General features: G+C 49.1%; 2 protein-coding genes across 4 annotated transcripts in view; both read right to left on the reverse strand.

The window, feature by feature from the left end:
* Positions 1 to 13,066, reverse strand: part of LOC101974240 (sarcalumenin) — a 54,930-nt gene that overhangs the window by 12,784 nt on the left and 29,080 nt on the right. The gene's annotated exons all lie outside the window — the stretch shown is intronic.
* On the reverse strand, positions 2 to 3,190 carry LOC144367638 (uncharacterized; the record flags this gene model as incomplete). Its single annotated transcript, XM_078024733.1, has 1 exon — positions 2 to 3,190. A coding segment is annotated over one exon (1,383 nt), but the record flags the coding sequence as incomplete, so codon positions are not given.

Consider the following 13,066-nt stretch of genomic DNA (forward strand, 5'->3'; position numbering starts at 1 on the left):
AAAGCAGACAACAGGGTCAGGGTAAAGTAGGCCAGCTGAGCTCTGAGCTCCAGAGAGAGGGACCAGGGCTGGGCCTCAAACAGGTGCTCAACAAGTTGCCAGGTTGAACTGAACTGAGTTCTGCCTTTAGGATAGAATTAGAAAATCCAAATTTAAATTCAAAGTATTGGGATCCATTTTATTTACTGAACACCTATTACATGCCCAGCACCTAGTGTCATGCTGGGAATGCAGTGGTGCCCACAGGGAGCTTTCCCACAGATTAGTGGGAGATAAATGATGAATAGTCTTTAAAATATGTAATAATTAAGAACAGTAAGGAAGCTATGAGATGAAGAATCCTGGCAGCTACAGGGCCTAGGGCTGTGCCTACAGCCTTAGCAGGGAGTCAGAGGAGTCTCCCTTGAGGTCTGAAGCTAAGAAGGGGTTAATTAGTAAAGAAAGAGGAGTTTCTATGAAGGACCATATAGGAATTGTTTAGCAAGATGCAGAGAAGCAGTCTATAGCCGGTCACAGGGAAGGGGAACTGGGTGCTGGGGAGCTGAAGAGGTCCACAGGGGCCTTAAAGGCCACCATGGGGGTTTGCATTTCATTCAAGGCAACGGGAGCCATTCAAACAAGTGACAGAACAAATGAGTTATCAGGATCACACTGGCAGGAGAATGGGTAGAAGGAGCCACTGCTGTGTCTGGGGCGTGTGTGTGTGTGTGTGTGAGTGTGTGTGTGTGTGTGTGTGTGTGTGTGTGTGTGTATGTGTGTGTTTAGGGTCCAGGTCCCTCTGCACCCTAAGCAAAAAACAGATGGCCATGCCCACCACCAGCTAGCTCCAGGGCACAGGCTGCTCACCTCCCTAGGCCTCTAAGGTCACAACCTTTTTAGCCAGGCCACCTGCTCAGAGGGTCTCAGATTAGGAGCAGGTAGACTTGGATCTGTGGGGCAGAGGGAGACCAGTATCCATATGCATCATGCAGTATCTGAGTTCAAACCTATGCATCTCCAGAAGGGAAGACAGGGAACAGGGAGGTGCTTACTGCTTGCAGGCCCACTACTTACAGAGAATATAAGCACTTGACAGAGTATATACATTAAGTTCTGCAAGGAAACCTGCGGGAAGCTGTCTGGGAAAGTGAACACCTGACCCCAACCGCCACCCTGAAAGCCCAGCTTCTGTTCTACTCGCGGTCATGGGGAATGAGGACTGAGGATCCTGAGGGTCCTAGCATCACTGCCCAATAGCTTCTTCTCTGCCCTATGCCCTCCCTTCCTATTCCCTAGCTCTTTGAGGGCTACTCTACTCCAGGTGGACGTTTCAGGGACATCAGTGGTCATAGTCAGCCCAAGTTCTCATTCTGTGATCCTGGCCTCTTGGTCACAGTTCCCATTCCTCCTACAGGAGGTGTTCAAGTGGAGACCCAGGAACTAGTTCACAAGGCGATCACTTAGTGGTTCCCAACCGCCCTCCAACTCTCTGCACATTGCTTCACCAGCCGGACTTGGGGCCTCATTCCCTGCCATCAGTCCTCTTATGCCTTGTCCTCAAGGCACTGGTCCATCTAGCAAACCTAAAGGAGAGGTTCAGAGAGCCAGACTCTGAAATGGCCAAGTCCCTCTGGATCTTCTTGCTCAGTCCCCCCACACTGGAGAAGACAGAGGATACCTCCCCAGGCTGGTACCCCGAACAGGCCCCACCTGGCAAACCCACAGCTACCTAGGGACTCTCCCTCACATCCCATCCCTGATTGTCTTTCCTATACAAGACTTCCATGAAGAATGGAACTGCCCAAGGCTCTGGGGTTGCCTTAAGGAATCAATTCCTACCCTGAGGAGCAATTACAGGATTCCCCCTCCCCTGATGTCCCTCTTCCGGCTCCTTTGCATCAGAGTCCTGGGCCTCGCCACCCTCAGACCCTGTATTTAATCCCTCTGTGCCAAGCTGGGCCCCTTCCTGCCCAGAGTTCGTGGCTTCTGCTGCTTCCTGGGGCTCCCCAGCCTCCTGGGAGGTGCCCCCTTCCTCTTCTGAGCTAGCCCCATCGCCACTGTCTTCTCCAGACTCTTCTTTGGATGGAACTCCTCCTTCCTCCTCACTTTCACCTTCTTCACCACCCTCTTCTTCAGAGGAGGCCTCATCTGGCTCCTCCTCAGGCATCCCTGGTGCCCAGCCCTCAGGGGGAAGGTCCTCCTGGGTCTCCCTGGTGCTGGAGCTCTGGGCATCCCCAGACGCTTCACTGGCCTCTGTGGCTAGGCCAGCCTCCTGGCTGAGGCTGGGTTCCCCCAGGTTCTTGGACCCCTCCCCGGCTTCTGTGTCCGGTTCAGCCTCCAACTCTACTCCCATAGGTGTGGCCACAGGGATTCCATCTAGCTCTGCTGGTGGGTGGTCAGGCTCTGGGATGCCCTCGCCTTCTGCCTCCAGGGCATCATCGGCCTGGGGCTGTGGCTGGTCCTCAGCCCCCTCCCCAGCTTCTGTGTCCTTGTCACTCTCTGACTCTTCTCCAGCAGATGTGGTGATGGGGGCTCCATTTGGCTCTACCAGCTGGTGATCAGGCCCTGGGCTGCCCTTGCCTTCTGCCTCTGGGGTGTGGGCCTCTTTATCCTCTTCCCTAGGAGAGGCTCCCAAGGCTTCAGGCTCTGTCACCCCTGATACTGCTCCCTGCATGGAGCTGTCTCCTAGGACTCCCCTGGCTTCCTTGTCACTCTCCTCCTGTCCCTCTGCCTCCCCACTGGAAGTTCCCAAAGTGGGATGCCCCAGCCCAGCCTCTTCCTCTCCTGGTCCCTCTCCCAAACTGAGCTCTGGTCTCTCCTCTTCCACGGGACCCTTATCCCCTCCTGGAAGGAGGGTGCCTGCCACTGGTGGCCCCTTCTCTTCCTCCCCAGTCCCTGTAGCATCCCCAGGTGGAGCTGACTCTGAGGCTGAGGCATTGGAGAGGCTGGCTTCTGGCTCGGGGCCTGGGCCAGTGTCAGCAGGAGGGGCCCCGGTGGCGGTCTGCTCCGAGCTCTCAGCCTCCCTGTGGTCTGGGTAGTGAAGGAGCAGATTCTTGTCTCCAGGGGCCGCATCTGCATTAAGCGCCCTTTCTTTTTCCTCTAGACTTGCGTCTCCAGCAGAGAAATGATTCTCCAACAAATTGCCAACATCTTCTGTGCCACCCGAAGCAGGGACTTGCAGTTCTAAATGATTAGAACATGATTGGTCAGTTCACGGGGTTGGCACTTGCTCTGGTTCTCAAGAGTCTACAAGAATCTAGCTCCCGCTGACGGGAATATGGCGTGTGCCTGGTATGCAGGGTTATGCCTCCCTCCCCAGGTTGTCATGATCACCTGCCTCCATCCCAAGATGTTAGAGGACTGACCCATCATCCATCACTAAGTGAGTTAGATGATACACTACCCCAAGAGCCCCAAAGACCTATCCCTGACCTTCAAGTCCCCATTAGGTCCTAATGATTACAATGGATGGAAACTTGGGTGAGCCCTTACAGTCCTTCAACCTTGCTGACAGGCACGTGCCACCTGGCTCACGAGGAGATACTTCCAAGATAGGACAATGTTTGTACATTCCACCCCTGGTCAGTTCCTAGAGTCATTAACCAGCATGCTTTTTATACTGCTATCAGCAAAGGGGTGAAAACAGGTGTTTGCAGGCCAGATAATCTTAGGTTACATGGCAAAGTACTTAGGGGATTACTTGTGGCTCTCAACCTTATTAAGTCACACATCTAACTCTGTCCCCTTTAGGGCAGGCATTTGCTGGCCTCACTACCTTAGATTAGAGGGGACAGGGACTGAAGAGGAGATATCCAAATCAGGCAGGCCTGGGCTTCCCAGTGGCCTCAGCCAACCCCTTCTAAGGGCCTGTAGCTTTACCCAGAGAGGGAGGGCATAAGAGGGAGCAGGAGAGAGCATACAGGAGCCCAGTCTGTGCCAGAGACTGCTGCCAAAGGTCAAGTTTAATAATTTTGGAAAATGGGGTGGGAAGCAAGGGTTGGGCCTATTCCTTTTGCCCCTCCTGCCCAGACTGGGATCTGTTTAAAGAGGAGGCCCCACCATGGGAGGACAGTGCAGGCTCATGGGGATCAGGGGACTGCACATAACTCACCTTGAGGTGGCTGAGACAGCCCCAACTCCCTTGACTCTCAAGGCCTCTTTCTCCCCACCCCTCTGCTGGGTATAGACACCCTTCTCTCATCTCAGGCAAAGTCTGGTGCTCCTATCTCTGTGTCCCATAAAGAAAAGTCTTTCAGCCTCAGAGAACCCTCTCCCTGGTTCTCAGAAAGCTGGGGCAGCCTCCAGGGTCAGGAAGAGAGATTTTCTCATTAGTCCTTTCATGCAGCCTACATGAAATTCAGAAGGATGGAAAACTTTTGGGACTTTTTATTACAAAGGAGCCCTACACTAATATATAAAGTTTTCTGCAAGCACTTTCACAAACATGACCACATTTAACTTCCTTCATTACTGCCAGACAAATTTTAGGGCCAAATTAGTGGATGGTCTTTGACCTGCCCCAGACATGTGGCCACCAGGTGACTAAGGGGTAAAAAACCCAGAACTGCCAACTCCTGGTCTGTGATATATTCAGCGGGCACAGGAAACCCCTTTCCAGAGTGACTTCAGTCCCTTCCTGAAGGTGCCTTCCCTCTTGGTTCATGCTCTAGACTGCTCATGGATGGCGGGAATCATGTCTTTAATTCTGTATTCCCAGGTCACAGGCTGACCCATAGAAAGTGCTAAAAGAGGTTACATACAGGTACAAGTAAGAATTCCTGATCTCTTAGTTGGTGGCGGGGGGGGGGGGGGGGGGGGAGGGGGGCGGATAGGGTGGGATGCTAGATGTTACTCATTTAAATTTTCTTTCATAGCAAGATGTGGTAGCCCACACCTGCAAATCCCAGTTACTCAGGAGACTGAGGCATGAGGATTGCAAGTGCAAGGTCATAGTCAATTTTACAAGACCCTGTCTCAAAATAAAATACTTTAAAATGGGGGCTTGTTGGGTAATTGCTCAGTGGTAAAGTGCTTGCCTAGCATGTGTGAGGCACTAGGTCTGATCCTCAGCACTGAATAAAAGTAAATAAATAAAATAAATATATTGTGTCCATCTACAACTAAAAATAAATTTTTTTTAAATGGGGGCTGAGGGGCTGGGGATGTAATCCAGTGGTACAATGTTTGACTAGTATGCATAACACCCTAGGTTCAATTCCTAGTACCGGGGGAAAAAATGCTTTCATTACTACCTAAGTACTTCCACTCCCTCTAAGTACTGATTCTGCCCCTGCACCTCTAGTTTCCTAACCTCTAGCCTGGAGAAGAATCCATGGCAGGAATTTGCTTTAGCCCAAGGAAAGACTGGTAGTCCTCCAAGCAGCAAGACATATAATATACACAAGGTGAGATATGCTTTTATAATTATTCAGGGTGAGGCAATAGAAAGCATGAACTTCCTTAATCTCACTGACTTTACTTACTCTTACTTGCTTCTGGAAAACAAGTATTACTTGAAGCCCCATTTTACAAATGAGGTCGGAACCAGATACTGAGGACCTTACCAATGTCACATAGCTAATAACTGGCTGAGGCCATTTGACTTCAGAGTTGTGAGGAGATGGCCCAACCTCTAAGCAGGGTTCTCACTTTTCAAAGTGTGGTCTGGGACCAGCTGCCTCAGCATCACCTGGGAGCTTGCTGGAGACAGCTCTCTGTCCCTTGCCAGGACCCACTGATCAGAGTCAGCATTTAACAAAATCCTCAGTTATGGTTTGAGAGGTGCTGGTCTATAACACCCATGAAACATAGTTACACGGTGGAATCACCTAGTTCTTGGTCCCATACTTCCTCTCCTTCCTCAGTGGTTCTGATTTAAACAGTCTCTGTTGTAACCCCAGCATCAAAACTTTAAAAAAAAAATTCTTCAGCAATTCTAATACATTAAGATCATGAACCATTGTAGCTACTAAGCCAAATAACCCTCACCCCAAGGCTTGTGCTCCTAGGCCCTCCCCATGGGGAGGGTACCTACTGGGGGCTCCTAGGTTGGGGGTCTCCCATGGCCTGGCATTTGTTCTTGTAGTAGCAGTGGTTGAGGCTTCTCCTCTGGGGAACCTTTCCACAGATTCCTGTTGACTGATGATGACGATGATGAAGATGATGATGGTGGTGGTGATGGTGATAATGATAATGATGGTGATGGTGGTGGTGTAGTGATTACAATGATGGCAGTAGTGGCAATGATACTAAGACACATGGACTTTAGTTCTGACTTCCTATATCATTTCTGATATTCTCAAAAGACTCTCTGACCCTGTCAAAGTAAGAGGATTCCCAATGGGGTATGAGGAGCCATAGACGCTAGCTTGCCATGACCTTCACGCTATGTGTTTCCACTTCCTGGTCAGGAAGTTGAGTGTATGCATGTATGCACACATTTATGTCTACACCCTTCCCTGGTTTTTACAGCTTAGTGCTGTGCTGCCCTTGGCCATCTGCTACACAATTTGAAGTGAAAAAGACTGAGCGTGATAGCTTCATGCCCTGTGACTTTCTTTCCTGAGCTAAAAAAAAACTTCTCTAATACAGTCCCTTAATGAAACAAGCTATGTCATTGGGTCCCTAGAGATTATAACCCAGGAAGCAGCTGTGCAATTGGGCCCAAGTCTCCCCTGGGGGGCACATCAGAGACCCAAGGAGCCTCCCATTACATTCAGCTCAATTTCTTGAGATCCAAGACCAGGGCCAGGTCTTTCCCTCTTTCCCTGGCTTCCCTAGTTTTTTGCTACAGCCCCTGTTGGTAGCTGGAGCAGAAGGTGTAAGAAGGCACTGAGGACCCTTGTGTGGGTTGAGTCCTGGGAAAATGAGTTTGGGCCCATTCCAGGACACAAGGTACCATACTGTATGTGCTGCTGCCAACACAACAGCTCCAGCCCCAGATAGGCCTGGACACTGATGTCAGAGCACATGAATAGCGGGCCCCCAGCTCAGCCCCAGAAACCACAGAAGGCCCGAGCCAGTCCTGGGCCAGTCCCACCCATCCAGGCTAAGCATGGTACAAATCAGTCCTATTCCTCTCTGTATGCCCCCTCTGCCATCAGCCCTTCTTTGGGAGCCAGGCTTTCAGCTTCTCCCACCAGCCCTACAGACTCAGCTGTTGCCCTGGACTCAGTTCCTCTCTTCTTTCCACGACTAACCAAACACCCTGATTTTGTTTCCTCAGCTCCTCACTCATTCCAAAGCACTTTCCATAGACTCAGAGTGTTGCAGAGTTGCCAAGGGCCTGGTGAGTACAACTGGAAAAAAGGAAGCCCTGGCCAGAGAGTTTTAAAGGCTTGCTGGAGGACAGGGTCAAGCTGGGATTCAGCCTGCTTCCAAAGCCTAGAGTTCTTTCTGCTCCCCAGGTGGCTCACAAACCATGTCCCTTGAAGTGCTAGGCTCCTACAGAAGTGCCTGAGAGGAGAGGGGAGATGAAACAGGTGAGGGTTATCGCCCCCTCAGTACTTCCTGGATCTGTCTGCTCCACTGTTAGGAAGGGGAGAGAAGAGGGAGATTGACAATCAGGGCTCTTTTCCTCTCTCTATAAATAAGTTCCTCTTATCTCTTCTTTACCAACTTCTCCAACATCCCCCAAAAGCCTCCCTCACAGTATCTTTTCACTTTGTCCATCCACAGATGCAAGGCTCTGAGTTAAATCCTATATCGATCGCCCTCACTAGAACTTCATGTTTTCTATTCTTATTCTTTGATATCCTCCTTTCAGCTCTCTAAGGCAGAAAAAGGAAGGAGTATCGACCTCTCTTGAAATGAAGGAGCAGACACAGGACAGGCTCAACAAGCCAAGCCAGCAGAGCTCTGCCAGGGAACCAAACTCCACACAGATAACTGAAACACCTGCAGAATTTTCAAGCACAGACCCTGGTCTCTGCAGTTGAGTCAGAGCATAGTTGTGAGTTCTGCAAGGTAATTCCAAAGAACACCAACATCTGAGACTCCTCTAAGACTTCCCTTAGCACTAAAGGGGCCATTTTGAATTTGAAAGTGGAGATCAGAAGATTATAGCCGAGAACCCAAGACCATTTGTTTTCTTGGCCTGTTTTGAGCTCACTTCAATGCAAATTTCATTCCAGCCTGCCTGAGTCTCCTTAGCAGATATTTATAACAAAGACTGCAGAGGTATTCTTTCACATGACTTCTTATCCACTCAAACAGAAACTCTAGAGTTCAAAGTCACACATAAATACACACCTTTGAACATCACTCATATTCAATTATGTAAACAAGTCTTTAATAATAAAATCCCAGGGAAAAATTCATTCTATGCCTGGATCTGGCTGTCTCAGGTGGTCAGAACCCCTAATTTTGGAGCACAGAGGAGTCACAAGTCATCCTCTGCTGCCCTCAACCCATGTAATGGCTTCTCATAGGCTGTGACTCCAGAGTGGCTGGGAACATGTCAGCATACAGAGACACGCAGCTGAGGTAGCTTCCTTCTCTAGTCTTGTCTCTGAACACACCTGGCAATGCCAGCCTCTTCTGCTGTCCCATTCTTTCTCCACCTTATCCCACAGAGTCAATTGTTCACCACTCAGGGCCCCTTGTTCTTCCACTTCTTAGATGAAGCCTTCATCAGATAACTTACCAAAAAGCCAACATCTTAGCACAGGAAAGACTGAGACCCTAACTGCTCATTCTTTTGGCCTTTACCTCTTCCCCAGACAAAGGTGACTAGGGTGCAGTGAAAGAGGCAGCCATTCTTGGAAGGTTTATTTGGATTCCTGGCCAAGTTCCTAAAGTCAAGTATAATCCCACTGGGACAGCTTGTCCCTGGCTGGACTCTAGCCCCAAAATGATTCACACAGGGGACAGGACAAAGACAGCAATCAGAGAGAAACTTGAGATTTGGAGTCAAAAGGGACCATCTCACACATCAACTGGTTGGATTTTACAAAAGTCTCAAGCTCTGGGAAGTGCTTGTCCCAGGGCTGAAGGGCTTGCTTGCTCACTAGCAAGAGCTGCTTCTAGAACCCAGCTCTCTACCATCTCTAAGTCTCAGGAGCTGTCCCAGCTTGGGCCACATTCCAACTACCACCTCTACTCAGCCAATAGAAGGGGTGACATTTGCCCTGGGGCAGCAACTTGTTAGCCTTCCCACTTATTCCTCCTTTTAAAAATGATCGTTAGCTAGGGGTGGTGGTGCACACCTGTAACCCCAGAGACTCAGAAGGCTGAGGCAGGAGAAATGTGAGTTCAAGGTCAATTTCAGCAACTTAATGAGACCCTGTCTCAAAATAAAAAATAAAAAGGGCTGGGGATGTAGATCAGTGGTAGAGTACCCCTGTGTTCAATCCCCAATACCAAAAAATAAAATAAATAATAAATAATAGGGCTGGGGATCTAGCTCAGTTGAGCGTGCTTGCCTATGCATAAGGCACTGGGTTCAATTCCCAATACCACTCCCAAAAAATAAATAAATAAATAATTAAAATGATGGTTAAAGATTTCAACATAATTATCTTTAACTTTCAAGTATAGAGAATTGACAGAATAACTACTTTCCATCCTATCCCCAATTCCTGAGAATTCTTGGTTTGAGAAATACATAGAGAAATTACTAGAAATCCCATGACCTGTGTGTATGTGTGTGTGTGGGGGGGGGGGAGTTAATCCATGCTTGTCTTTAATGCCTGGAGGCATTCATGAGTGTAAATGCTCATTCTTTTTGTTGATGGTACTGGGGATTAAACCCAGAAGTACCTAACCACTGAGCCACATCCTCAGACCTTTTTTAATTTTTAATTTGGAGACAGAGTCTTGCTAAGTTACTTAGGGCCTCCTTAAATTGCTGAGGCTGGCTTTGAACTTGAGGTCCTCTGGTTTCAGCCTCCCCATCCACTGGGATTACAGGCATGTGCTACCATGCCCAGCCTCATTCATTTTTGAAGAGCAAATACCAGAAGCAAAACATTAAGTCATACCTGCTCAGTGTAAGCTAATTGTTAAAAGGGATACTCAGTTGAGCATCTAGTTTTTCCAAGATCAGCTCACTGGGCAATAATTTCCTCCCTTTGGAGGAAGGAAGAAGCTATGTAGGGTGGATTCTGAGACAGACTGAGGCAGGTGGCTGGCCTCCTGCTACCTCCCCACCTCCAGCTCAAAGAAATTGAATCTGCCTGGGATCTGTGGGGAGAGATGTGAGAGGGCTGATGGTTTAATTTTGAGGCGCCAGGCAAGGAGAAACCTGCTGAAGCCAGAAGAGTACAGCTCCCTCTAAGATGCCTTGAGTTAAAGTCAGAGTCATCTGGGCTGTGCAGGTAAAGGAGCAATGAAACCAGACCCACTTCATTCCCAGCCCACTGGGCTGGAGGAAGTCTGCTGGGAAATGTCTTAGATTGGGAGGACCACACCTTAGGACTTTCCTTTGCCAAGCCTCATGGCTGAGGAGTCAAGAGACTCACCTCTCTGAATGCATTTGGAAGTCAGGAGGCTCTGGCCTTGCTGTTTTACCAGCCTGCTGTGTGACCTTGGCTGCTCATTAATGTATCAAACTTCATTCACCCACAAAATGCAGATAATGATACCTGCTTTGGCAACACCCTTGGGAGTTTTTTAAACATCTAGTGATGTTCACAAGTATTTAATGTGTTTCCGGTGTCACCATTATTTCTTAGAAGGGGAAAGATTCCTGGCCAAATACCAAGTTCACTGAGTGGCCAAACAGAACCACTGTTGAACAGCAGCCAAGCTAGCTCACCCTCACTCTGCTCCTTTTGACCCTTTGGGCCTGAGGGTCTGGTCAGGGGACCAGAGGATGTCTTTCTTGGTAGAGCTCCTTCTCCTCTGCCATCAAATGCAGCAGTTCAGGTTGGGGCCACAGGTGACTTGGGAACTGTGCTGCTCTCTTCTGAGACTTCCGTTGGTCTGGGGATAGGAAAAGGCCTGAGCTGCCACACTCCCAGGGCCAAGAGCTCATCCTAATGAGCCCAAAGATAAGTCCTATGGTCACTGCCTCTGTCAGTCCTGAATCACCCAGAAACATACATGACCAGAGGGAACTTCCCACTTCCCTCTCCCCACATTCCAGGTTCTTACATGAAGACACTGAAGTGAGGTGCTCCTGAACTTCATCCCCAACACAAATGCACACTCAAGGGGACATTTAGACCCATGGCCAAGGCTTCTGTCTGAGAATGGAAGAAAGCCCTTCCAAAGGCTGAGAACAAGTAAGTGCCCTTCAAGATGTTCTAAAATAGCAACACAATTGGAGAGAGGACACTAGAGATACCCGCACAGGCACTGTCATCTTCATAGTAAGGAACAAAACAGTAAGCCCTTGAGCACACAGTGAGGCTCAGAGACAGGGCCAGCAGCTCCAGCTCTGCCTGAAGGATGCTTTGCTCAGGCTGCTCAAGTGAAATCAGAGCTCATGTTTTCAGGGCTTTGAAGCCATGAACACAGGCCTGCACGGCTGTACATGACCCCTCTCCTCCACCACCACCTGCAGCTCTTGCTGGTTGGAAGACCACGTGAAAGGAAGCATCACAACCAGGATGCCTGGCAAACAGTGCCCAGCAAGGACACTGCCTGCTGTGGCAGTGAGGTGTCTATAGTAGCTTTTGCCCCCAACTGCCACAGAGACAGGAGAAACTGCCCATTCTCAGAATGGGTAAAGGAGGAAAGTCAAGATAAGGGCAGAGGCTAGGTCAGTAAGAATACAGATGTTCTGCCTTGGGCTCGCTGGCCCACAGACCCTTCTGGAAGAGTTACTGTTCAAACACCAAGAGGCCAGATTTTCCATTCTCTTTCCCAGAGAGTCCCACCACAACCACAACAGATGAGTTCCACCCCTGGGTCCTAACATGCATGGTCCCAAATCTCATGTTATTCTTTATCCTTATGATTATTTTTATATTATTTTTATATTAGAGACTTCTAAAACTGGAAGGGAATTTAGAAATTAACTAGCCCAACACTCTATTTCACAGATGAGGAAACAAGGTCCGGGAAGGAAAATAATATGTCAGAAGTCACACAGTGAGTAGGGGCAGAGCCAGGCCTACACCCCAGGTCTCTAGACTCCTCACCACAGTCTGCACACTCAGGCTCCCAAATAAGCACTTCCTTTCCTCCCTGGTATTTATAATATTAAAGTGGTCACATTTCACCCATTCAGGGGACCTGGTATTCCTGGACTTGTTCGTTCACTCCTGTTTGTTTCTCCAAAGGATGGCCACTTGAGGAAGACCATGCCAGAGGTATCCACAGTGGATTTGAAGTCCAGCTAGTTCCCTAAGCACAGCTCTGTGTGGAGATTTTAGGAAGGATTTGAGTGAGATTTAAGCTGTTGACCCTTGCCATAAGGTATGTGGTATTCCTGTTGTCACCAGAAGAATGCAGGGAACAGTCTCATTAGGGTCATCACCAGGAGACAAAGGATATCGGTTCAGCGAAAGCCATGTGGCATCAGTTCTTATCTGAATTCACAAAAGCAGAAGCCACAGAATTGGGACCAGAAGACCCCTCCAGAGTCTGGTCACCCGAGGAAGGATCCCACCCATGGTGCTCTGCAAACAGTACAAACTCTCAAAGCCTCACACCAAATCTTCCCGTTTCCCTGTATTCTTGCTCCTAGAACCTGGAATACCACTGGCAAAGATATCCAGCATGCTCAGGCCATTTAAAGGAGGAACCATTCCAGAAATCTCATGCTTGCCCTGGAAGCAGCCTTACTAGAGCCTCCAGTTTATATGCCCAAGCAGCCTGGTCACCTGAACCTCAACATGTGAGGACACACTTTCCTGGGTGAGCCATGGCTCACCCAGGCCCTTCAGGCCAGGCCTCTGAGGTCTTCTATAAAGTTCCCTCTGTGGACATCCTCCTTCTCAGGAGACATAATTATAAGCAGGCAAGTCTGAGAGCAGTCCCCTTCTCTGGTGTAGTATTACCAAGAGCCTGGGCTCTTATATCCCATCTCATTTATTCAAGTACCAAAGCCATATGAAGTTCTTGCCACTGGAGAGCCCTGGGCTATTACATATTTTTCCTTTGGCAACCCCATAGCCATGCAGAAGGCCAAGGCAGGCCA

This window comes from Ictidomys tridecemlineatus, chromosome 10 (assembly GCF_052094955.1).
Source record: "Ictidomys tridecemlineatus isolate mIctTri1 chromosome 10, mIctTri1.hap1, whole genome shotgun sequence".
NCBI classification, from domain to species: domain Eukaryota; kingdom Metazoa; phylum Chordata; class Mammalia; order Rodentia; family Sciuridae; genus Ictidomys; species Ictidomys tridecemlineatus.